The sequence below is a fragment of the Tupaia chinensis genome, unplaced genomic scaffold (assembly GCF_000334495.1).
Source record: "Tupaia chinensis unplaced genomic scaffold, TupChi_1.0 Scaffold150243_1, whole genome shotgun sequence".
Taxonomy (NCBI): domain Eukaryota; kingdom Metazoa; phylum Chordata; class Mammalia; order Scandentia; family Tupaiidae; genus Tupaia; species Tupaia belangeri.
In genome coordinates this window covers 837,185-862,398 of record NW_006210084.1, presented here as the reverse complement: position 1 = coordinate 862,398, position 25,214 = coordinate 837,185, and the positions used below count along the sequence as shown (strand labels likewise).

At 43.8% G+C, this 25,214-nt stretch overlaps 2 protein-coding genes across 9 annotated transcripts in view; both read left to right on the top strand.

The window, feature by feature from the left end:
* Positions 1-12,980: 12,980 nt before the first annotated feature.
* On the top strand, positions 12,981-22,174 carry TCEANC (transcription elongation factor A N-terminal and central domain containing). 2 transcript variants are annotated; one of them, XM_006172010.3, is made up of 2 exons: positions 12,981-13,068; positions 21,055-22,174. In XM_006172010.3, exon 2 carries the CDS (start codon positions 21,063-21,065, stop codon positions 22,116-22,118), a length of 1,056 nt encoding a protein of 351 aa, XP_006172072.1. In that variant the 5' UTR covers positions 12,981-13,068; positions 21,055-21,062; the 3' UTR covers positions 22,119-22,174. The 2 variants fall into 2 exon arrangements, with proteins under 2 accessions (XP_006172072.1, XP_006172071.1); XM_006172009.3 differs by lacking the exon at positions 12,981-13,068 and adding an exon at positions 16,240-16,321 and having other exon boundaries at positions 21,055-22,163.
* RAB9A (RAB9A, member RAS oncogene family) overlaps positions 16,243-25,214 on the top strand; it is a 49,101-nt gene continuing 40,129 nt past the window's right edge. For 6 of the 7 annotated variants that reach the window (XM_006172011.2, XM_006172015.2, XM_027769672.1 and 3 more), the window contains exon 1: positions 16,246-16,321. The gene's annotated coding sequence lies outside the window, so the exon portion shown is untranslated. Of the gene's footprint in view, positions 16,322-25,214 lie in introns of all 7 variants that reach the window. The other variant, XM_014585652.2, reaches the window with a different exon arrangement.

Genomic DNA, 25,214 nt, shown 5'->3' with positions numbered 1-25,214 from the left:
ACAAAGAGCGCTGAATGCTGAAACTGAGACTATTCTTTAAAAAAAAAAGAAAATTCTTGGGACCAGCAGTTAGTGTAATGACTACATCGCTGGACTTCCATGTAGTCGACCACGGTTCACGTCCCGGGCCCAGTGGCTTAAACTCAGACTGGCGTGTGTGTGTGTGTGTGTGTGTGTGTGTGTGTGTGTGTGTGTTCAAGTTCCTGAGAGGAGAATGGAGGAGAAGGGATTGTGGCGTGGCCATTCCCCCTGGGGAGTGATTTCTCTCTTTCTGCCTTTCTGTCTCTCTCTGTCTTTCTGGTGAGCGCATGCGCCCTAGAGAAAAAAAAAAAACTCTCAAAAAACAAAACAACCAAGGAATTGACCATATCATCACCAATGCTTAAAATAAAACCATTCAGACTTTGAAGTATTAAACCTTCATATGTAAGTACAATGTCGTCTTAGTGGTCCCCTAGTGATTCAGAGAATCAGTGTGCCACTGAACTTCTCTTGGTCTTCACAGCCAAGGTGAGGCCAGGAGCCACAGAATCCAGAGCCTGCATTACCACAATAGCTGCAGGATCCTGGGCAGGATTGGGAGCTCAGCCTCATTATGTGTAAGGTGCATAGTGGAGACAGAGTGGCCTCTCTCCATGCACGCACACAGCAGACCAGTGGTCAGGAGCAGAGCAGTCGGAATGCCTGTGGTCATTACCTACCTTCTCTCTGACTCAGATTTCCCAACCTGAGGATGGCGCTATTCAAACCAGGTAAGACACCCTACAGTACCTCGAACACCGTCAGGCTCTGGACTTGCTAGCTCTTGTTGTGGAGATGTCATCTCACGCGCTTCCCTTTCCCCCGTGCTATTTTCAAGGGGGAAATCACGCTATCCAAGGGTGCTGACAGCAGCCTGTATCTTTTCTCCAAAGGGTACGCACAGCTCTTTTCATTGTGATACCGGTACGGCCAGCTTACGCTCCCAAGCAGCTCTGCCAATTCACAGACCTGCTAGCAGTGGAATGAGAGTGCATGTCCCCACCTCCCGCCAACCTTGCGTATTAGCAAGTTATTGCACTGCATCCACTAGGGGACACACTGCCTCCTGTTTCTGTGCGCGTCTCCCCGACTACCGATGAGACTAAGCATCTTGCCATGTCCCTGGACAGTTTGCATTTCTGCTTTGTGACTAACGTCTTTTTATTCTGTGGCACTACCAGTACTCCAAAGCCCAATCTTGGCTCTTTGCACATCCTGTTTTCCTGACCCAACCAGTAGGGCCCCTGCCCAGCACATGGGGCCCTCCAGATGCCTGCCATGGCTCTGGAGACCAAGGGAAGTCTCCTTGTGGCCAGAGTCTCTCCTGCCCCTCTCTCATGGACTTCATCCTGCATGGAGCCTGTATCCCTAGCCTCTCCTTCCTGTAAGATGGCTGTTGTGTCTTGGGTGGCCCTAGACTCCCTTTGCCCCTGCACTTGCCTCTCTAAGAAAAGACTGACCTCTAGCCTGGCCTGAGGGAGTCTGATTTGGGGGGTGGGGGGGAAGGGGACAGAGTGTCACTGCATTCTGATCCTCCTGTTTCAGCCTCTCCAAACCTCTGGGATTACAAAGGCACACCGCCATACCCAGCTTTTAGGTTGGATTGAGAATCCAACCAGGGCCTCCCATGTGGTCCCAGCCTGCAGAGCGCAGCGTCTTAGCAGCATGTGCCAGGGTGGCTGGGCCTAAGAACCTGTATTTTTTGTACTTTTCCTCTTTTCTTGGTGGTACATAATACTTGCAGGATAATGTATTTTTCTGACCTGGAGATGTTTTCAGTTGTCAAGAACTGTGAGACCAACAGTTAGCGTAACGGCTATGTCACTGAACTCCCATGTAGTCGACTGCGGTTTGAGTCCCAGACCCGGTGGCTTAAACTCACACCAGGTGCGTGTGAGTGCATGCCCGAGATGATGCTGAGAGAATGAAGGAGAAGGGATTGTGGCGTAGCCATCCCCCCTGGGGGGTGATTTCTCACTTTCTGTCTCTCGGTCTCTGTCTTTCTGGTGAGTGCACGTGCCCTATAGCAAAAATCTCTCAAAAAAAAAGAAAAGAAAAAAGAAAAGAAAATACAAGACCACAAGACTCCTAAGCACGAGCCAAGGACTTGATGACTCAGGGGACCACAGGCAGCACAGGCTTCTTCCTTACCCCACTTCCCTTTGCCTCACCCCGAGGCCCCCAGGGTGTGGGGCAATGCAGACACAGATCCTAGTAGCTACAGCTGAGGAGACCTGAGTTTAGGAAACCCCCAATCTTATAAGAGGGATGATAGTAAACCTGCCCAAACTTTATCCTGGAATGAGACAATATCTTTATTAGTTTGGTCAAGAGACAAATCTGCCCTCCAGAAAGAAGACACTTTGTCTACTCTCCCAGGCTGTTTGAGAGATATATATGTTTTCAAGGAAAGGATCATACAGAACAAAAGCCTCCAGTGCTTTTACACAGAAGATGGGCAAAAACACAAGAGCCCCATGGCCCATCACCTCCCAGCATCAGGCTCTTAGCTTTCTGGAATCAATTAGATGAGGTGATGACAGCTGGAAGAACAGGGTAGCAATGTTGGCTTCTTCCAAGTCCACATTACCAACGGCATGCTTGCCTTTCATAAAGGCTCTGCTCACCTTCTCTGAGTGAAGGGAATGATTGCTTTCTGGAACTTACTTACCTAGAACTGCTATTAAAATCAGACCATATGCTATCAGGAGATTTAATTTCTGCAAAATAAGCAAACATGGAGTGAACTCATTCGACATTTTGAGAGAGAACGATCAAAGTTTTGAAACATGTTATAATTTGATACTCTCTTCCAAAAATGGTGATTTGTTTTTGAGTCAAATGGTCTTGCTATTAGAACAGTTAAAGAGTTTCGGAACCCTGACAGAGGGAATTGGATACTGGCCACTTAGCATCCTTTGAGGTACATGCAGTTGTTGCAGGAGGTGGAAAGCTGTCAGACTGACAGCCCGATGCAGCAATGGCTTCTCCTTAAGAAGGAAGAGGGGCAGGGGTAGCGGTTAGACATATGTTTCTATTTTAAAAACTGGCTTTCCTGAATGATGAGTTTATCTCAGCACATTGATTTGAAGTGAGATTTTTTTTTAACTTCTTCTTGACAAGTCTGAGCACTTCCCCTCCCCCCAAAAAAATGTCAAGGAGGCTTAGAGTGGATTAACATCTAAAAAGCCAAGGAAAATGAATTCAACCTTCTTTTTCCCTTAAACTCTGGCACGCTGTGACTGCAAATGCGGGTGGCCATGTCTTCATTCAGTGCTGTGTTGGCATTGTAGGGCGGCGTGGCTTCATTGTCTGGGCAGGGAATGGTGAAGGATCATGGCCTTTGGGATTTTTGGACATGTGTACAAAGAAGACTTCTTTTGTGTGGATAATGAGGTTGTAGATTGCAATCATTACTTATGGCCTTTTGGAATTCTTATTTTCTGAAGTCCATAAACATTTTAGCACGAATAGGCATGTGGGGGAAGTTCTGTAAGATGATGTTTAAATAGACTTGTCTTGGGAGGTAGTAGTAAAGTGTGATGGAGGCCAGGAAGGGCAGCCTCTAAGTGGGCCTAAGGTAAAAAGGGGCCAGCAGGGCTTGAAAATCACACCAGGTGCATGTGCGTGTGTTCCCAAAGCCCCAAGAGGAGAATGGAGGAGAATGAAGGAAGAGGGAATGTGGCATGGCCATCCCCCCTGGGGGGTGATTTCTCACTTTCCATCTCACTGTCTCTATCTCTCTCCAACAAGCACATATGCCCTATGGCAATAACAACAACAAAAAACTTAAAAAAATTTACAGGGCCAGCTCAGTGGCCTAGTGTTTAAAGGAGTCAGATCCCGCATGGCCCACTGCATGGTTCAAATCCCAGTCCTGGTGACTTGAAAAACAAGCTGAGGGTGTGTGTGTGGGAGGGTGGGGGCTCGAAATCATGACAGGATGGAGAAGGGATCATAAGGTGACCACACCCCATGGGGGGTCCTTTTTCCCTCTACTTCTGTCTTTGATTCCCCCTGGTGAGCACACACCCTTTCTGGTAAATAATACTAAATAACTAAATAAAAGATACAGAGGTTATAGGACATGGTAGCATGCACCTCTAATCCTAGAAACCCAGGAGGCTGAGACAGGAGGATCATGAGCTTGAAGCTGGGCAACATAGTGAGACCTTGTTTTAAAAAGAGCCAGGCCTTTTGGTGCATACCTGTGGTCCCAGCTGGGAGGCTGAGGCAGGAAGATTGTGAAATGGCAAGACTCTGTCTTTTACAGAAAAAAAAGAAGAAGAAGAAAGAAAGAAAGAAAAGAAAAGGAAGGGGGAGGCACGCCCATGCCTGGTGGTTCAGGTGGCTGGATCCCCCATGGCCAATCTCACAGCCTGAGTCCCAGCCCTGGTGGCTTGAAAAACTACACCAGGTGCTTGTGTTTGCTTTTTTGTGCATGCCCAGAATCTTTTTTTTTTTTTTTTGGAGAGATTTTCACTGTAGGGCGCGTGCGCTCGCCAGACAGACAGAGAGAGACATAGAGACAGAAAGCGAGAAATCACCCCCCAGGGGGGATGGCCATGCTGCAATCCCTTCTCCTCCATTCTCCTCTCGGGATCTTGGGCACGCACGCACACGCGCCCAGCGTGAGTTTTAAGCCACCGGGTCCGAGACACGAACCACGGTCGACTACGTGGGAGTCCAGCGACATAGCCACTATGCTAACTGCTGGTTCCCTGCATGCCCAGAATCTTGAAAGGAGGGATGGAAGAGAAGGGATCGTAGCATGATCATGCCCCAAGGAGAGGGTGCTGTCTCCCTTTTCCTCTCTTTCGGTCTCTGTCTCTGGCAAATGCATGTGCCCTCTGGGAAATTTTCTAAAATCAGAAAGGTTTTATATATATATATATAAAATCTCCATGTTTTTGACAAAAATAATTATCCTACCTTTAATCAATTTGGGAGCATCATAGACATTGTTTCCCCCTTCTAGGTTGTCTTTTGTTTGTTTTAGTTTTCCCACCCTGTGGCCACTTTCTATAGCATGAAAAGTGCTGGATTAAATATGACCAGGCGACAGCTATTACCCTTTCTTCCTCAGTAAATTCTTTGAAAACTTACACGTTTATTTCACAAAACACATTTGGAATTGCCTTCTTCAGGTACAAAAGTCATATAAGAAGGCCCAGCTGCAGTGGCACAAGAAGTAGGTGCCACTGTGCGACCCAGGAGCCATGTAGGGAGCCTGGGTTCAGGTCCTAAATTGATCCGAACATGGGGTGTGCCTGTGTGGGCCTGCAATCCTGGCTGTCTGGAACGCTGAGGGGAGGATCACAGCATGGTGAGATCCTCTCGGGGGTACCTGTCTTTTTCTCTGGGTCTCTCTCTCTCTCACATGAAAAGAAATAAATCAATCAACTGAAACCACACAAGAAACTTGGTATTATCATTTTATGGTTAGGAGTCGTTTATGACCAAAAATAATATTACCCACTCATAATCCCAGTGCTAGATATATACCCCATAGAAACAGTTGCTAAGAAAAACAAAGTAAAGAAACAAAGGGAGATACATAGCAGCAGTATTTGTAATAGTCCCAGTAGAATAACCTAAGTGCTCATAATGTCGCCTGGGAGTGGAATAGATAACTAAAATGCAGGAAATTCATTCAATGAGATACTACAAAGAAATGAGTGACCCACCTAATGCTCCTCATAGAAGCAGAGATGGATTTAGATGAATTTCAAAAATACATCATTCATCGAAATGCATTGAATGAATTTCCTGCATTTTAGTTAGCTATCCCACTGTTGGAACCTGGTGGTTGGGGGAGTTGAATCCCACATGGACGACAGCACTATTTCAATCCTGGCTTCTGAGCTTGAGAAAACACTCTGGGCACATGTGTATGTGTGCCCCAAATCCTGGCAGGATGGGAAAATGGAGGAGAAGGGATTGTGGCATGACTGTGTCCCATTGGAAGGGGTATTTCCTCCTCTCCCTCTCTCTCTGTCTCTCTGACTCTGGTGAGTGCATATACCCTCTGGGGAAAAAAAAATACCAGGCAAGATTAATCTATGGTGGAGAAACTGGGATTGTGTTTACCCTTTGGGAAGCCTCTGGAGGAGAACACTAGGGGGGAACTTATAGGGGGCTGGGAATTCTGGGTTTATGATGCTTTTTGAATGGGCATGTTCACTTTGTCAAAATGATTGGGCAATACACTTAAACAATTTCTATATACGTGTTACACTTCAATCAGAATTTATTTCAAAAAGTAAAAGTAGTGCCCCCCCCACTTGAAGATGAAGCGCATCTATCTGACGTTGTGCGAAATGACTGGGGACACCTAGAGTGCATCCACCTCTCAATGCCAGGCAGGCTGGGACTGAAGTTACCCAGATTCGTGTTATCTGGTCCGGTCATCAACACTTTTCACATTGGAGATGCCCCTGGCCTGCCACCCAGGCCAGCAATGGACCCTGGGCATCAGCGGGCTGCTGGAGAGCTCAACAGGCTGAGGACTGAAGCCTGGGGAAATAGTCCTCTCAGGGCTCAGGAGCCTGGCTCCCTTACCTCCCCACTTCTATTGGTCTTTCTGGACAGTGATTAAAGTTTCGACACCCTCCTTTTCTACCCCTGCGACCCCTTTAAAGTCGTTTTCCTCCTCAGTGGGGCCAAGCTCCAGACCCGCAGCTCTCCTGCTCAACATAGACACTTCCAGCTGGCAGCTTCGCCTTTTTCAAGTCCTCCCTCAGAAAGGCAGCAGTGGCCCCTGGTGGCAGCCTTGCGCATGTGTGGCTGCCACCAGGCAAACGACTAAGAGCTGCCTTCGGCATCTCCTGTTCCCTGTTTGGTCCAATGCTGCCCCTTCCCAGTTTCTTGTGAATTCATGTTTCTTTCTGAGTACCCCGACCCTTCCAGTTCATTCACCTTCAAGAATCCAATTTCGCAAACCTTTCATTCTCTCCCAACTCACCCCATCAACGTTTACTTATCCTATGTCCCATTCCGCTGGTCCCTGACGATGAACGGAGAATACCTTTATCAAATAACTCAGGCATGGGGATGCAGAGCTTCAGGTGTGAACTTCCCTGAATCACATGTGCTCTTTACATTCACATCTTCCAATGCCTCAATCAGAGGAAAAAGCAGGAAGAGGATTCCAGCAGTATGGTCACGTCAAGGATCCTCTTCTGATGCCCCTCAAATGGCATGGCCACATGTGTCACTTAATGTTTGCCACTGGCAAGCAACAGAATCAGAGCCTAGTTCATTTACAGCAGAGGGAAACTACAATAAGGAAAAGTGAGAGTGTGCAGGTGGATGCAGACCAGAGATCTGGCTTTGGGAACGGCTCCAGGGCTACATATACAATCCTGGGGAAGGGGCCATTGTAGGAACGGTCTAAGAAGAAAGCCTCCATTGTTCAAGTGATTGATTGGCTGTTCAGATGGTGGGCTGAAAGCTGGGGAGTCTGAACCCACTGAAGTCCACCATGTGAACCCATCATGCAAAAGTTGGCACTGAGTGCATATAATTATCCCAGTCAACACGCCAGTGCAAATGATTGAAAGATTGACAGGTGGCCTTTCCGTGAAAGCGTGCAGGTGCTTCTGTCATAGGATGGTGTCTGACTCTCCCGAGAACTCAGTAGGAGGGAAGCCAGCTAGAGCGGCCTAACACTGCCTATGACAGCAAAGAGACTCGCTAACAGAGGAAGCAGCCCCTGCTTCCGGGGCTTGGTAGGGGCAGAGCTGCTGGGCTTCCTATGGCTCAGTGTACATCAAGCAAGTAGCTGGGCTCAGGCAATCTGGGGAGGACCCCGCCCAAGAGGCCTGTCTGCAGGTAAGGGACACAACAGAAAAAGGCTGCATGAATATGCCAGCAAAAGCAGGGCCTGTTTTTGCACAGACAGTGCAGCATCTGACCCCATAGCTTAGTGGTTAAGGGAGCCAGATCACACATGGCCAACGATGGTTTGACTCCTGGCCCTGATGGCTTGAAAATCACTCCAGGTACATGTGTGCACGTACCCCAAATTCCAACAAGATGGAGAAATGGAGGAGAAGAAATTGTCCATGACCTCACCCCACTAGAGGATGCTTTATCCCTCCCTCTCTCTCTGTCTCTCTGCCAAATACACATGCAACTAAAACAAAGATTATGTTCGATCAGTGGTTCTTGGGGAAAATCTTGCAGGTGAAATTAAGGGCAGAATTGGAATAAGTTAAAGCAATGGTTTCAGTATTAAATGCCCACCAGGAACATCTGAGGAATTTTAGAAGATAGAGAGTCTGATTTATTAGGTCCAATAATTGGCTCAAGGTACAGCCTAGCCACTGGGAGTTTAAAAAATTCTCCAGATGATTCTAATATACAGCAGGTTGAGAATCGCTGACCAAGATAGGTCCCCCTAGACTGGTTAAAATGAAAGGGACTGATAGTTCCAAGCATTAATGGTGGTAAACAGGGCCAGAGAGAGAGGAGCACTCCCAAGAGTGTCTCCATGCCATGATCCACCTCCAGTCTCAGCCACCTCGGATTCTAGACATGCATGTGCCCAGTGTACTCAAGAAGGTCTCAGGGGTTGAACCAAGGACCTTCTCATGTATGATCAGTTGCACTATTCTGTGCCACCTTCTGACACCAGCAATTGAATTTATTATTATTATTTTAAGTTTGCTAGGGGTGTGTGTGCTGGAGAGAGAGAGAGAGAAAGAGACAGAGACAGAGAGTAAGTAAGAAAGCATTCACCCCATGGGGGATGGCCACGCTGCACTTCTTTCTCCTCCATCTCTCCCTTCTTTTTGTGCATGCACGCACATATGCCTGGTATATTTTTCAAGCTGCCGGATCTAGGACTCAAACAGTGCAGTCAGCTATGTGGGATCCACCTCAGCTACCTTAACCACCACACCATGGGCTGGCCCAGCAGCAATGGAATTTAAAAGGCTATACCAATAAAGGAAGTGGTTGTGAAACTTTAAAAAGTGAAGAATCTTTAACCTGGGGGCGGGGGCGATGTTTCCTCCCTCACTCCCCATGCTGCCCTGCATGTAGAAAGCCTGGCTAATGTGTCTGACAGAAGCTTCCGAAGGCATATCTGGTATACTTTCCCCACTCCTGGTTGAGAATCATTGATTTAATCCATGGCTCACCAGCCAAAAGGCGCCTGCCCTGTGTAAGAACTACCGCTTCTCTAAGTCTCTGGGGATTTCCAGCCAAAATATGCTCCTTGCTTCTCTGTAATTTTGTGATTTATAAGAACATCCCCAGTTAAACCGTGTGCCTGCTCCTGGTGTTTTGCCAGGAAAAAGACATCAGTCAGCACCTTAGAACCCAGCAAGACACACTTTCTCTGACCTCATTCCAAAGGAAACATCTGCAACTGTTCCTTAAGTGATATGTAACCTTAGCCTCTGCAGAGGATTCATAAAGGCCTTTGCCTCTGTTCCTTGGGAATTTGCAGGAAACGGTTGTCTGTGTGCGCTCAGAACATCTATACTGCCATTCAGAGACTTAAGGGGGCTTGAAGAGGGGTTTCCATTGCACTAAAGGAAATTCATCAAAGAGAATTCCAGAGTACTGAAGCAGCTGAAAGATAGTTTTAAAAGAAAGGGCCCAAAACGATGTATGATAAATTGTTATAGATGTAAGTACTTTAATAAATATTCTACTTTAAAATTGCCCCAAAGAATGAACTCAGCAACCTTTACTGTGTCCTGTTGTAGATTTATATCATATTAATTCAGCCTATTCTGTTTAACAGAATTACCTGCTGCGATGGACACATTCTATAGCTGTGCTATCTAATATGGTACCCAGTAGCCTCAAGTGGCTACTGAGAACTTTACATTTGGCTAGTGCAATGGAGGAACATCATTTTGTGTTTGTTTGTTTTTTGAGAGGTTTTCACTATAGGGCGCGTACGCTTGTCAGACAGACAGAGAGAGACATAGAGACAGAAAGCGAGAAATCACCCCCAGGGGGGATGGTCATGCCGCAATCCCTTCTCCTCCATTCTCCTCTCGGGATCTTGGGCACGCACGCACACGCGCCGAGCGTAAGTTTTAAGTCACCAGGTCCGGGACGCGAACCGTGGTCGACTACGTGGGAGTCCAGCGCCATAGCCATTATGCTAACTGCTGGTTCCCGGAACATCATTGTTTTTAATGGCTGGAGGGCATGTGTGCTTGCCAGAGAGAGAGAAGGGGGGAGAGAGAGAAAAAAAATCACCCTCTAATGGCGTATGGTTACACTGCAATCCCTTTTTCTGCATTTCTCCATCCTGTTGACATTTGGGGAATACTTGCACATGTATCTGACATTTTTTTTTTCAAGCCACTAGGGTCAGGATTTGAACCCAGTTAGCCATGAAGAATTCTGCTCCCTTAATCACTGGGCTACAGGGCCCAGGGATAGAATTTAACACTTAATTTAAATCTAACTATTCACGTGTGGTTACCGTAGCAGACAAAGCAGGACTACACAGTAATTATAGCTTGCCTCTTAGATAATCATGTGTGTCAGTGTTTCATTTACACCAGAGGGAAGCTTGGGTCGCTTTATCTTTCTTTAGAGTTTTTACTAATTTTGATTTTTTTCGTCAGTACAGAGTTCATTGGTTAGAATATCCCTCAAGTCTCTACTGTCACAAGTTTCTAAAGTAACTTCTACTTTTTAAACTAATTCCTATAGGTTGAGTCTTTCATAGCTTAAGTATGATTGCTTTGACACACAATATATATTTTAAGAACTGAATGCTACAAATCTGATCACAAGGAAGTATTCCTTCTAGGTCATGTTTTAAAACTAGATATTGTTATTCTAGCTGCCTTTAGTACTCCATATTTTAAGGGGTACTTCTAAAGGGGGGAATAGAGAAGAGTGGCCAGATAAATGAACCCCAAAAAATAACAAAGGAAAAAGAAGAGAAATACTACTAAGTCATGTTAAATTAAATAAGAAAGCCATTGATCTGAGGCTGTCTCAGTGCTATTAGTTCCTATGCAATGAACTGCAACCTAATTTGGTGTGTAAACAAATCGAAAACCTAATTTAGGACTGTAATAGTCAGGTGAGTGTCAGCCAATCACAAGCAGCCAAGCTTTAGCCAATCACAGGCTGCCATCTGATCAGACCACATCCAAATAACACGAACTGCAACCAATCAACACGTTACTATTCTTTGCTTCCCTTCTCTGTCTATAAATACTGCTCACTGAGCTCTCTAAACCTCTTCTAGTTCTCAGTGCTGCCTGACTCATAAATCACTATTTGCTTAAATAAACTCTGCTAGATTTAAATTGTCCAAGATTTTCCTTTTAATGGGCAAAACTAAAGATTGTCAGAGAGCCTTGGCCACACTTTAGTCAGGTTCCTGAAGCTTCTTATTGGCCCACCTGTAATATAACCCTATTTCTGATCAGGTGCCTCATCCTTACCCCCCCCCCCCAGGTGATATCTTTTTTACCCTTTTCTGTCTTTAGCAAAAATTCTGTCAGGTTGGTTTAGCCAGAATCACCCTTACTCCTGATGTTTCCTTTGAAAAATTGTTTATCCACTGATGCCCCCTCCCTGTCACCACCACCACTTTGCTCTTTGGCTATAAATTCCTACTTGATCATGCTGTTTTTGGAGTTGAGCCCAATCTCTCTCCTCCAGTGTAAGACGTTGGTGCAATGGTCCCCATACCTATTACAATGTTCCTAAAAAGTCTTCTTTGCTCTGTTTTAAACAGGGCACTGAATATTTTTTCTTTAATAAGATATAATCCTTAAGTGAATATTGTAGTAAAATTTACAAAAGCAAACACTTTAGCCCCATAATGATTTAAAGGTTAGAGAGAAACAGAAAAGCAACTACTGACAGCTCCAAGCTTTCCCATGGTCACAGCTGGGTTCTTGGTGGTATCCTGTGGAACACAAATAATTTCTCAGAACACCAACATCAGATAAGGCTGTGCTCTGACTGAGGGATAAAAAGGAAGGCAAGATTCCTTTATAACCATGGTAGAATACTGACTTTCTGAATTAGCCAAACCACAAGTGATCCAACACCCCTTCTCCCAGCCAGTATGAATTGCTGGTCTTGTCTCCCCTCCTAGGCAAGATTTATTACGTTACTCAATCATAGACTCATCCTGCTTCCTGTCAGCATCCAATCCAGAGTGAATACTGCTTTCCTAAATCTTTTCCCTAGTGACCTTAGAATAGGGAATCCGCAACTGGAGGCTGACACATTCTCTAGTTTAAGTGAATGTTACAAATCTGATCACGAAGGAAATATTCCTTCTAGGTCGCTATTTAAAACTAACTATTGTTGTTCTGGATATCTATAGTACTCCATATTTTTAAGAGATATTTCTAAAGGGGGGGGAATAGAGAAGATATAGTGATCAGGAAAATGACCCTCCAAAACATAACAAAGAAAAAAGAAGAGAAAAAACACTAAGTCATGTTAAATTAAATAAGCAGAAAGCTTATATGGTGTCCTCTGTGGGCTACTCAAGTGGATTTGAAGAAGCCATTTGAATAAAAAGGATCAAAGAAGGCACACAGGTGAGAAGTCTAGGAGACACGGGACCGTGTCATAAATAGTATTTCGTGTCAACTGGGGCATGCTAGGAAAAAAAAAACAAACAAAAAAAACCTGCTGAATTAATTACTAGGTTAAATAAGTAATTAATATTTTCATCACACTATGTCAACATGCAGGTGAGCACTGTCTTGATTGGAAGCAAAAACACTAAGCTGTAGAGTAGTTGAACAAACTTCGCTGCTGTGCTAAAAAAACAAGAGCGAGATTTGTTTCTTTCACTTTAAGCCCGGAGCGTGGGGTAGCTCCTCCTCCAGGGAACTGCGGAGAGGCGGCTTCACGTCACCAATTGTTCTGCGCAGGCGCCAGTTTCCTAGCAAGCCTGCGCCGGGTCCCAGGCGCGCAGTTAACTGGTCTGCGGGTTTGGATTGGTCGAGCCTCCTTCGTCCCGCCTCTGAGACCGGAAGTCTTCCCCGGTCGTGGGAGCTTCCGATGGCTCCGCGTCTGCGCCTGCGCTTCTCAGTGAGTCATGCTCTGCGATCGCCACGGCCTTTGCCCCGCCGGCACAAAGACTAGTTCTTGTTTTCGGCGGAAGCCCTTCCCCGCTCGCAGACTGGTGCGCGCTAGGCCGAGTAGGCCCTGAGGTGCCCTTGCCCCAGCCGAGGTCGCCGGGGTGGACAGAACGTTCAGGGTCGCAGCTGTACGTGTGGGGTGTGGTGGGTGCAGGACCGGCTCTCTGGAACTGTGGGCAGCAGGCTTTGCCTGTTGCATGACTCCTCCCCCTCCCCTATCGACACCAGACCCAGGCCAGACGGGGCGCTTGGGCTGGTCTCCTCCCCTCGCTGTCCCTATCCTGGGACCTTCAGTGCGGGAAAGGGCCCCCCAGTGCTGAGTGGCAGTTCAGAAACTGCGACGCCCCTGCCAACGTTTGGCATCATTTCCCCCCATAGAAACCGGGCCCCACTGTGAAGCTGCAGTTATGTGTGGGTTAGGGCTTGAAAGTTTGAGTTTCTCTTTAGGTCTTAAAGAGATCTAAAGAATTAAATGGATCTAGGTTACTACACATTTGTTACCAGCTTCTGGAACTTTTCACTATGTATTTCGCAGAGTTTAGGCAGTTTACTGCAAGTTGGCGTGCAGCGCACCGTAGTATTAATATTTAACAAGCTTTTATATGCATCCAGTCAACAAATATTTACGGCCTACTCGTGCTGGCACTGTATAAACTCCGTTTTTGATATGTATTCAGAAGCCAGAGGTATAGGTGTGTATCTCAGCGTTATCCATACTCAGCATTTGCTGTGCAACTATGCTGAGCAGTATGGCAGTCCCTAGTTACAGAAGGCTGGAGCACCTGAAATGTGGCAAGTCAGAATTGAGATGAGCAAAGTTCCTTAGCATTTCTTTGATTTATTAAAGCTAAAACTGCTTTTCTTGAAATTAAAAAACATGTTAAAAATACCTATTTAATGATTGTAGTAAGTTATATTGTAGCATCAGCTAGGTGCTACCTTATAGTATATTCATTCTACTCAGTTTCACACCTAAAGTCAGACATGTACTCACAGATATGTATATACCAGCTGAACTTGGTATTGAAAGTAGTTAGATTATTTCAGAAATTTTGTGAATCAATGAAATGTGTGTGTGGGAAAGGAATGGAAAACAACTGTAGACACCTGAGATAGTGCGGGAGGAGGTTGGGAAATGGCAGAGGGTAAGAAAGAGGGGGAAAATATATATACATACATATATGTGTGTGTGTATTTATATATGTGAAACTAGAAATGGAAAATTATTGACGATAACACGTATGATTAAGCCACTATGTAGTATATTCTGGATGAGAAATCACGTTTTGTATGCTGCGACAATGCTCAGGGAATGAATGTTAATTGATTAATTAACTGAAAATAAACATAATTTAAAAAAAAAAGAATCGAGATGTGCTGGGGGCCAGAAGGTGGCCCAGCAGTAGAGCGCAATGCAAGGCAATTCCACACGGGGAGATTCCCCATTCTGTTTAGAAACCTTCCTGGGCAGGCTGGGCACACGTGTGACCCTGATCTGGGGCTTGCGTGAGCGGATTGCAGCATCAGGACCCTGTTGGGGGTTCTGTCTCTCTTGCTCTTGGAATAAATGAGTAAATAAACATTTGTCTAATCACATATGCTGTAACTGTAAAACAGTGAATTTTGGAGAATTCACATGCAAAAGGAAATGTTAAATATCTCAATTTATTTATATCAAATACGTGTTGAAATGACAGTATTTTGGATATACTGAATTAAATAAAATGTATTAATTTCACCTTTTAAAAAATTATAGTGGCTACTAGGAGAATGTAAATGCTTTCCGTGGCTTACATTACGTTTATATTGGACAGCACTGCTGTAGAAAATAGTTAACAAACTATGGCCTGTGGCCGAATCTGATTGCTTGTTTTTGTTTGTATTATTGGGACAATCATGTCCATTAATTTATTTATTTTCTTTCAAAAAAAAAGTTTATTTCTTCCATGAGAGCCAGGCACCCCCAACTAGGTCCCCATGCTGTGATCCATCTCAGTTAGCCCAAATCATGGGCACATGTGTGTGCCCCCAGTATGCTTAGGGAGGTCCTGGGATTCGAACCCAGATCCTTTCCCATGTGGGCACAGTTGCATTACCACTGCATTATCACCTAGCCCCCCACTTGGGTATTTTCTGTTTACTGTGCCTGCTACAGGAGCATCAGAATTGATAGCCTATACAAAGATTGTATGGCCTGCAAGGTCTGAAATATTTACCGTCTGGCCTTTTACAAAAAGGATTTACTCACACCCTGCTCTAGAATAATGCTTGGTATGTATGATAAATATTATTAAATCTCTTAATTGTAGACCCATGTATTTGTCAGTTAAGCTTATGCGTGACAGTCATAGTTCTAAGCACTTTATAAAAACTGTGTCATTTCATTCTCATTGTAATCCTAGGATGTTGGATTCCCCCATTTTGTCGATGAGGAAACTGAGACACAGGATGATCAAGAAACTTACCCAACTTGTTTGATTCCTCATTGTATCTACTTGATCCTCCTTATCCAAATGACTTGACTCTTCAAATATACTCGTTTAGCCCACAGAGGTACTTTTTTTTTTTTTTTTTTTTTTGAGATAGAGAGATTTTTGCTATAGGGTGAGCGTGCTTGCTAGAGAAACAGACAGCTAGAAAGCAAGAAATCACTCCCTAGAGGGATGGCCATGCTACAATCCCTTCTTTGCTGCTCCTTCTTTTTTTTTTTAGCTAGAACTTTTTGAATGATTTTTGGGCTAGAATAGAGATGGGCTTGATCTCCCATGGGGAGAAGCGGAGAGACACTGGACTTAGGTGTGATGAAGACAAGCAGGCTGGTCTGTAGTGAAAAAAAAAGTGATGCTCACAAGGACAGAGTAAAGAGAGCATTCTGGATGCTTTTCACTATTTAACAAAAATGTTTCGTTGCATAATACTGAGCACTGGCCAGGTGTTTGCTAGGTGTGTCTAGGTGAGTAAAACAGATGTGGATCTTCTCCTAGGGTTTTGTAAGGAAGGCAGACAATTAAAACATCTTTTAAATGTGATAAACATCACAAAAAAGTTGTGCAAATTATTTGATGTTTTTAACATATTTCCTCATCTGCAAAATGGAGACAAGCTGTATTTGTTTGTCAGGGTTGTTCTGAAGCTTGAGATGACGTGAGAGTGACGGCACGTGGAGTTGCTCGGCCAGTGTACGTTGCCTTCCACATTAAGTGGTAAGTGACGAATATTGACAATCATGTGCGCCGTGACATTTAAGACATTACCGTCACCAGTTGTAATGGGTAGAGAAGATTCTCAGGCAAGTTGTACACAGTGGGTGTTTTTAATATTTTCTGATTGAATGGGACTCCAAAAATCCAAAGCCAGAGACATTCTGAGCGTTCAGTCCAGGAGCAGGACCAGAGCTGTCTCGGGGGTTCATGGCAATCTAACTGGAAGGGCCTGCCTGAGTGGGGCAGGGCGTGTGTGCCTGTGTGTGATTTAAATCAAAATTGCCTAGAGAGGTGAACAGATGTGTAGGCCCTACCCCTAGAGAGTCTAATTCAGTTCATCTAGGCCCTGGCATTGTTTGTTTTTGTTGTTTATTGTTTCATTTCCCCAGATGATTCTAAAGTAGAGCCAGGGTTGAGAACCGCTGATGCTGAGAGACAGGCCAGGCTCAGGGAGCTGCTGCGGCACAAGCACAGAGCTGTGAAATGGGTGGTTGAAAGTAGTCAAGGGGAAGGCTTGGAGGAGCGCTTTTCGTTTTGTGTGTGTGTGTGTTTTTAAGAATTATTTAGGTTTATTTATTTATTTTAATTTGATGAGGCGGCGGGGAGGGAAGAGAGAAAGCAAGCTGCCAGGTCCAGGACTTGAACCGTAGTTGGTCATGTGGGAGTCCAGTGCCCTCAACCCACCACACCACCTGCTGGCCCCATGCACTATTCATCTCTTGGTAAGGAGCTTGAACACCATCCTGGGGATAAAGGGAATCTCTGAAGGGCTTTAAGCAGAAAAATGAGTGGCTATCTTCCTTAGGCCTTTAACAAAGTGTCATGAAGGCAGGGACAAAGCAATTGCAGCTGGCCAGATGACAGATAGCCCAGATGGGGTTTGGTACCGTCCTGTGTGTTTTCCCCCAGCAGCCAGTGGCTATCCATCTGGCGACACCATGTGTGTTCTCACTGGCCAGTTTTTTGTTAGGATGCCTTTCAGTGGGCCGTCTGCTCCTGTCATGAGCAAGGACTCTCTCTTTAGGCTCAGCATCTAGCACACACTTAGATACATAATAAATATTTGTTGAGTGAACTATGTGGAACTCTAAACCTGACACATAGCTTACTTTGTCTTTCTCTGGTATTTCTCAAAATTTTGTATCCCAGTGATTTTTTTTTTTCCACTACACAGAAGTTTGTTTCTTTTTTTTTTTTTAAGAATTATTTAGTTATTTAATTCCATTTGTTATTATCATTTCTTTAATTTGATCAGAGAGAGACAGAGAGAGAGAGAAAGGGAAAACGAGAAAGCAAGCCACCAGGTCCAGGACTCAAACCATGGTTGGCCATGTGGGAATCCATTGCCCCTAACCACCACACCACCTGCCAGCCCCCCAGTGACTTCCACATTTTACCTTCCTAGAGCAATAAAGGCTTCATATCCATGTGATTGTTTCACAGAGGGGCTAGATCTGAGTCAAATACTGCTGAAAGTCATGGGGCACTCCAGGCCTGTCTTATGTGCCACCTGTCTGGACATTGACTTCTGCAGTAGTCATGCCCTTAGAATCAGGCTGCACAAGTGTTTCTTCTGCATTAGGGAATGAGCCAAGTCGGGTGCCAGCCTGCTGAGTAGCATGGAATCTCATCATCATGTCATGACTGCTGGGCTCCCTCAAGCTCTGAAGCAGGTGGTTCTGAGAAAAGTGTTGAGCCGGTGAAGACGTGGATCTTCTCTTTTCTTTGTTTATTGAGCCTTTAATTCTTAAGAAAGTCTCTTCTATATTTGGTCTAAAAATGAGATTCCAGAAAGAAAAAAAAATGACCTTTAAATATTGATTCTCAATAATTAGGAAAATTGGGGACAACAGGTGGTGTAGTGGTTAAGGGTGCTGGACTCCCACATGACCGACCGCAGTTTGAGTCCCAGACTTGGTGGCTTTCTCTTTCTCTCACCCCTCTCTGGTCAAATTAAAATAAAAAAATAAAGTTAAATAAAATAATTCTTTAAAATAATAATTAGGAAAATTATCTTAAGATCCTGAGTTATTTAAGATTCTTATCTGATGGCTCATTCAGTCACTGTTAATCTGATTTAAAACAAACTAGAAATAATTGTCCAGATTTTATACATCCCATCCCTGTGGTGTTGAAAATGGTCATATCTAAGCTGTCTTACTAGGGAAACACCAGTGGCCAACGGTACTTAACTCTTCATGTGTTGTGACAGAGTTCGAGGAGATGTAACTGGGTCTGAGATCCAGTGACTTCTGAGGAAATGGTGAGTGCCAAGCTACTGGTGATGAGATTCCCTTTAAGACTTGATACTCTCATTCCAGAGGGAAGGGAGAAGGTGGCTGATTCACTTCCCATCCTGTTTTTCAGTAGGCATATGTCTTAAATATGTATAGTTTATCTTAAAATTATATTAGACCTTCTGATTATAGAAACTACATGGTTATCATAAAAAATACAGAAGAGTTAAAGAAGGGACCAGCAGTTGGCATAATGGCTATGTCGCTGGACTCCCATATAGTTGACTGTGGTTCGAGTTTCGGACCCAGTGGCTTAAACTCACGCTGGTCGCGTGTGCGTGCGTGCCCAAGATCCCGAGAGGAGAATGGAGGAAAAGGGATTGCGGCGTGACCATCCCCCATGGGGGGCGATTTCTCACTTTCTGTCTCTATGTCTCTCTCGGTCTGTTTGGCAAGCGAACTCGCCCTATAGCAAAAACAAAAAAAAAAAAGAGTAAAATAACAAATATTACCTACAATGTTACCATTCATAAATGCTAATCTTTAAAATTTTGTATCTCTTTTTAAGCTTTTCATATGTAATTTTTAAATGAAATTTGGATCAGACTCTGTATGTTTTTTAATGACATCTTTATCCAGCTGTAATGCATGTACCATACAGTTCATCTGTTTAAAGTATGCAATTCAGTGGTTTTTAGTTTATTCCCAGTTGTGCAACCCATCAACACACTCAACCTTAGATTTTCACCATCTCCCCAAGAAAAATCTAGTACCCATTAGTGCCACTCCCCTTTGTCCTTCCCCCTAGCCCTATTTAGGTAACCACTGGTGTATTTTCTGTCTCCTACAGATTTGCCTATTCTAGACATTTCACATAAATGTAATCATACAATATGTAGTCTTTTGTGTCTAGCTTCTTTCCGTTGGCTTAGAGTCCTTAAGATTCACTCATGTTGTAGCGTGTATCAGAACATCATTCCTTTTAATGGCTGAATAACATTCCGTGGTATAGATAATTTATTTATCCATTTACAAGTTGATGGACATTAAGGTTTTTCCACATTCTGGCTATTCTGAATAATAATGCTGTGAACATTCATATATAAATTTTTGTGTGGGTTTGCTTATGTTTCCATTTCTCTTGGGTAAATCTGCTGAATCATAGGGTAACTCTATTTAATCTTTTTGTGTACATAGTTTTATATCCTACTTTTTTTCATCTAGTATTATGTTGTTATTTTCCCATGTAATTAAATACTTTCTAAAAGCATGCTTTTAAATGGTTGTATCACTGTATCATCCTAGGGATGTGCCATATTTTTTTAAAACCATACTCCTGTTTGGGGGCCTTCGTATTTCTCCTAAGTTAGAAAAAAATTCTTACATACACAGTTTCCACAGCTCTGATTTCTGTAAAGCACATTTAGACTAAACAGACATTATGTTTTATGGCACTTATCAGATGATCTCTAAGAAGACTGCATTAATTCTCCCTATAATCACTTCAGTATTGTTAGTCTTTGTATGTTCAGAGATGATTATTTGATACCAAGTGCCATGAAATAGAGCCCGTGGATTTTTGAAAAAGCATGATCATGGTCCCTGTCATCAAGTTACTGTGTTCACAGTTAGACCAGACAGTATGTGGAGGGACAAACAGACTGGTTAGATAAAGTGAGCATCGCCTGCCCAGGGTGAGATTCACACAGACATCACCACGGAGCAATTTTTTACACTTCAAAGTTAAAACACACACACACACACACACACACAAAAGTTAATGTATAAGCTCTGTAGGGACTAATTAGTTCAAAGTCATTAATCATCTGGATTGTTGAGTCTGAACCTTTACCCTGTTGGTCAGAAGACTCAGACGTAGGCACAGTGTGGCCTGTTGACTTTGGGGGCCACCAGACGTAGGTCCAGCTGCTTCCCAACCTAGGCTAGCTCAGTTTCTTTAGGCTGCTTGAGGCATTAGCATCCCTTTTGTGTCCCGTTTCTCTTATATTCAGGACAGTATCACTTTAAAGATGATGAAGTCAGCAAGTAGCTCATTTAGCTGAATGTGGGGGAACTAGCCCAGCATTGCTCAGCATTACCATATCGATGCTGACATTGGCATGCTTCCATCCCCAGTGTGATCACCAGATTCCACCCAAGTGAACTGACTGATACTGAGCTAGAAAGATCATCAATTTGTGGAATCAGAGGTGAAAAAATTGTAGCACGTCCTCCAGCAAGCCCCTTGTAAGCAGATATTAGGCAGAATTCTTTGTAATGCTGCTTTTCTTTTAACTATTGAGAATAAAACTCTTGAAACTAAACCATCCCACGTTGCAAATTCCATTTTCTAAAAAGTCAACGCCCACTCATTGTACAGAACTCCTTCAGTAAACATTGCATAGGTAGCTGGCACAAAGTGCTATTTTACTATTTTGGAAGCTGCGACTAGCAAAAGCCAGCTTAAGAAAACTGAAACCTCTTTTTTCCTTGCAGCTGCAAAGATGTCTGACCAGAACCAGATAGCTGCCACAGCTTCTCTTATTGAGCAACTGATGTCTAAAAGGGATTTTGAGGATGTTGGCAACTACCTTACTGAGCTAGAAGTGATTTATGTGAGTAAGGAGCATCTCCAGGAGACAGATGTGGTCAGGGCTGTGTACAGGGTCCTCAAAAACTGCCCCTCGATGGCTTTGAAAAAGAAAGCCAAGTGTTTGCTGTCAAAGTGGAAAGCTCTTCACAGAGATACAAACTCCAAACCAAGGGACAGCCCTAAATTATTCTCTATGGGTGGTAATAAAGAAGAAAATTCGGGAATTTCTCATGACCCAAGTCAGGATGAGACACCAGGTGTTTGCAGTTCTAGTTTTCTGCTATCCCACGATGTGGCAAAACCCACTGAAATGATTGTGCTTGAAAATAGTGCTATTCAAATGGTACCTAAGGAAGAGCACTTGGGGGTTGGTGACCCTAAATCTGCTGGCAAGAGATCGAGTGAATTGTTGGATCCCACCATGCCTGTGAGAACTAAATGCACAGAACTGCTTTATACAGCTTTAAGTAATTCTTCCATAGATCAGCCAAAAGCTAGTTTGTGGCAAAACTTGGCAAGAGAAATTGAAGAACACGTTTATACCCTTCATTCAAAGAACCTCAAAAAATATAAAACTTGTATCAGAAGCAAAGTTGCTAATTTGAAGAACCCCAAAAATTCTCACTTACAACAAAACTTGCTGTCTGGGACCATGTCTCCGAGAGAATTTGCCAAAATGAACGTCATGGAGATGGCAAGCCAAGAGCTGAAGCAGTTGAGAGCTTCCTACACGGAGTCTTGTATCCAGGAACATTGCCTTCCCCAAACAATCGATGGCACGCCAACAAATAAAATAAAATGCAGGCGCTGTGAGAACTACAACTGCAAGGTCACCTTAATCACCAGGGGAACACTTTTCCTTCCGAGTTGGGTGCGGAATTCAAACCCAGATGAACAAATGATGAACTATGTCATTTGTAATGAATGTGGCGAGCAGTGGTACCATAGCAAGTGGGTGTGCTTGTAACCATAAATAAATGGTCTCTTCTTAACAGACAACCCGAGACATCCCTTTTATTTGTACAACCTTTTGTGCTTTGTTTTAAAATCTTATACATCTTACAACAGTCCTAAGAAGGGCCTGGGCAGTGGTGCAGTGGCAAAATGCAATGCCCTGTAAGACTGACCCACATGGGAAAGTTCTCAGCTCACGTCTGGAGATGTCTCTGAGTACACTAGGCACACATGTGTGCCATGTTCCAGACTAGCCGAGGCTGGGGGCAGATCATGGAACCAAGACCCTGCCGGGGGTGTCTCTCTCTCTCTTAACTCTCTCTCTCTCCCTCCTCCTCTCTGTCCCTGTCTTGCCGTCTCTCTTGCTCATGGAAAAAATAAACTTAAAAAGGGGGAGGGGGCTGCTCCATGACATGCTGGTTAAGGCAGCCGGATCCCACATGACCAACCCCCAGATTCGAGTCCCAGACCTGGTAGCTTGAGAAACATGCCAGGTGTATGTGTGTGCAAGCCTAAAGTCCCAAAAGGAGGGGGAGAGAGAGTGGAAGGGATTGCACAATGACCGTTCCCCTTGAGGGGTGCTTTCTCTCCCCGTCTCAATCTCGCTGGCAAGGGTATGTGCCCCACTGGGAAAAAAAAAAGAAAAAGAAGAAAGGACAGAAAAGAAAAGAAAGAAAGGCTGAAGCCTGTGCCACCATGTGTAAGAGTTACAGTCTGGGGGGAAAGTGAATGCTGATTGGCACTGTGCTGTAGCCACTGAGCGCCCTGCTATACTCAAGAGTGTGGCTGAGAGCGGCTCAGGGTAACCTAGGAAACTACTAGCAGTACAGACTCTCAGGCCTCACTGCCGAGTCCAAATGTGCATTTGGCAGGATCCCCAAGTGATGGTTGGGGTCGTTTGGAAAGCTTTAGCAATAGCCCTGTGGTGCTCAGCAGTGGCTACATATTAGAATCATCTGGGGAGCTTTAAAAATCCACCGATGCCAAAAGCTCATCCTAGAACGCTTCATCCCGAGTTTATAGAATGGGGCCAGGCACCAACATTTCTGTTTTCATTTAGGAGGTGATTTTAAGATGCCATCAGAGTTGAGAACTACTTGTAAATAGGCTGTCATTTGATCTTTTTACAGCTCTAAGAAAAGATTGTTATTCTGAAAACTTGGCAGCTGAGGAGACAGGTCCACAGAGGTGCCATCGCTTGCTCGAGCTTATAAATAAATAAATAGCCCAGCTCAAACTGATCCTAGATTTTTTTCCTCCAAATTCACTGTCTGAGAATGGCTCAATATTGACTTCTGAGGCGTGTATTTCTGGAGATAGGCAGGCTAAATGAATAGCGCCTTTAGGCTGTACCGTAGGGTGACTGAACCGTCTTTCTCTCTTCCCCCTTAATAGGTGTCTCTTGACTCACAAAAGTTGCCCTGTAACTTATTGTATAGTTAGAATTTTTTTTTCAAGAATCTACTTGCTTAGTTGAAGGACTTGTATATCATTTCTTTTTTCATTTGCACAAGTTCTTCAGTATATAAATTCTTTATGACATTTCGTTTCTGGCGTTAGGGGGCCTCCTGCTCTCAAGGTCATGTGTATTGGGTCTGAAGTAGCAGCTTAATGGGTATCAATCTGTCAGAAGAAGTTCGTTGCCTTTTGACTGTACCAACGTTGATCTGAATAAATGAACTGATGAGCAAATCACTTTTTTTTAGGTCTTTTCACAAAGTATTTAGCCAATTTATGTAGTTATTTAAACACAACAAGTCTTCTATGTGATTATTGCTGAGGTTTGTTTTAATTATAGAATGCTCATTGTTTTTATAGTTTTAAAAAGTACTGGGCCCAGCAGGTGGTATAGTGGTTAAGGCACTGGACTCCCACATAGTCGACTGCGATTCAAGTCCTGGACCCAGCGGCTCGAAACTCAGGCCAGGCATGTGTGTATGTGCATGCCCAAAATCTCAGGAGGAAAATGGAGAAGGGATTGCAGCATGGCTATCCACTTTGGGGGATGATTCCTAGCTCTCTGTCTCTCTGTCTCTCCAGCAAGTGCATGCACCCTATAGCAAAAATCTCTCAAGAAAAAAAAAAAGGAAAAATTGTCTCCTACTGAGTTATCTACAAACCTACACATTTCCACTTTTTTCATCAGTTCTTTTTTCCTTCCTCTGCTGATTTCCTTTGTTGGAGCTCTAAAAGCCTACTTCACCTGCCTCCTGACAGAATTTCCCCAAAGGGTACACAGAACTAAAATATATTTGTGTTTTCAAATCATTTTGAAGAAATTGGCCTGAGGCTCTGAAGTGTGAATTCTATTTTTATATCTGTTCTCCCTGTGCCTTCCCAGGGCTGTTTATTGTGACACAATACGTTAGTCCTTTAAAGAGTAACTTGCAAAGTCATCTGAAACTTAACGTTTCACAAAGTGTGGTTTCGTATGACTTGGGATGGTCTTTAAAACCATTCAGTGGTTATGAAAGAACACCGCATATGAAAACCAAGCTTGATTAGTTTAAGTCAGGGTTTGTATTTGGTTTGGGGGTTTTGTGTGCGTGTGGTGTGTGTGTGTGTGTGTGTGTGTGTAGTTAATACTGGAGTTTTCGAAACTAAATTTGCAGACAGTTAAATAAAAGCACTTGAAATGGAAATTCCCTTACTCCTCAAGATACAAGAATCTGTGTGGTCTTTCTCATTTCGTATCAATTTTAGTCAGTATTGCAACTAGAGACTGGAAAATAGTAGTCTGGGTTTTTCTTTTTTATTTTGGTCAACAAGACCACATTACATTTTCTAGGATTCTTTCACATCCTATATCTTACCCTCTAAAAAGAAAGGGATTTTCTTTAAAATTGATTGAGGAGTAAGACATTAATTTTAAATTGCTTTGACAAGAAAATACTTGTCCACTGCAAGCTGAGGGCCAGTGAGCAAAGGGAAGAAGGATGAGAGGTAAAGTCAAAGACGCCCTAGGGTTCATGAAGACCCTTGTCAGTCATGATAAGGACTTAGGGTCTTTTCATTTTTATTTTTTTAAGTTTATTTAATCACTTGTTTGTAAGAGACTTTTTTAAAAAAAATTATTATTTTATTTAACTTTATTCATTTAGTTTGACCA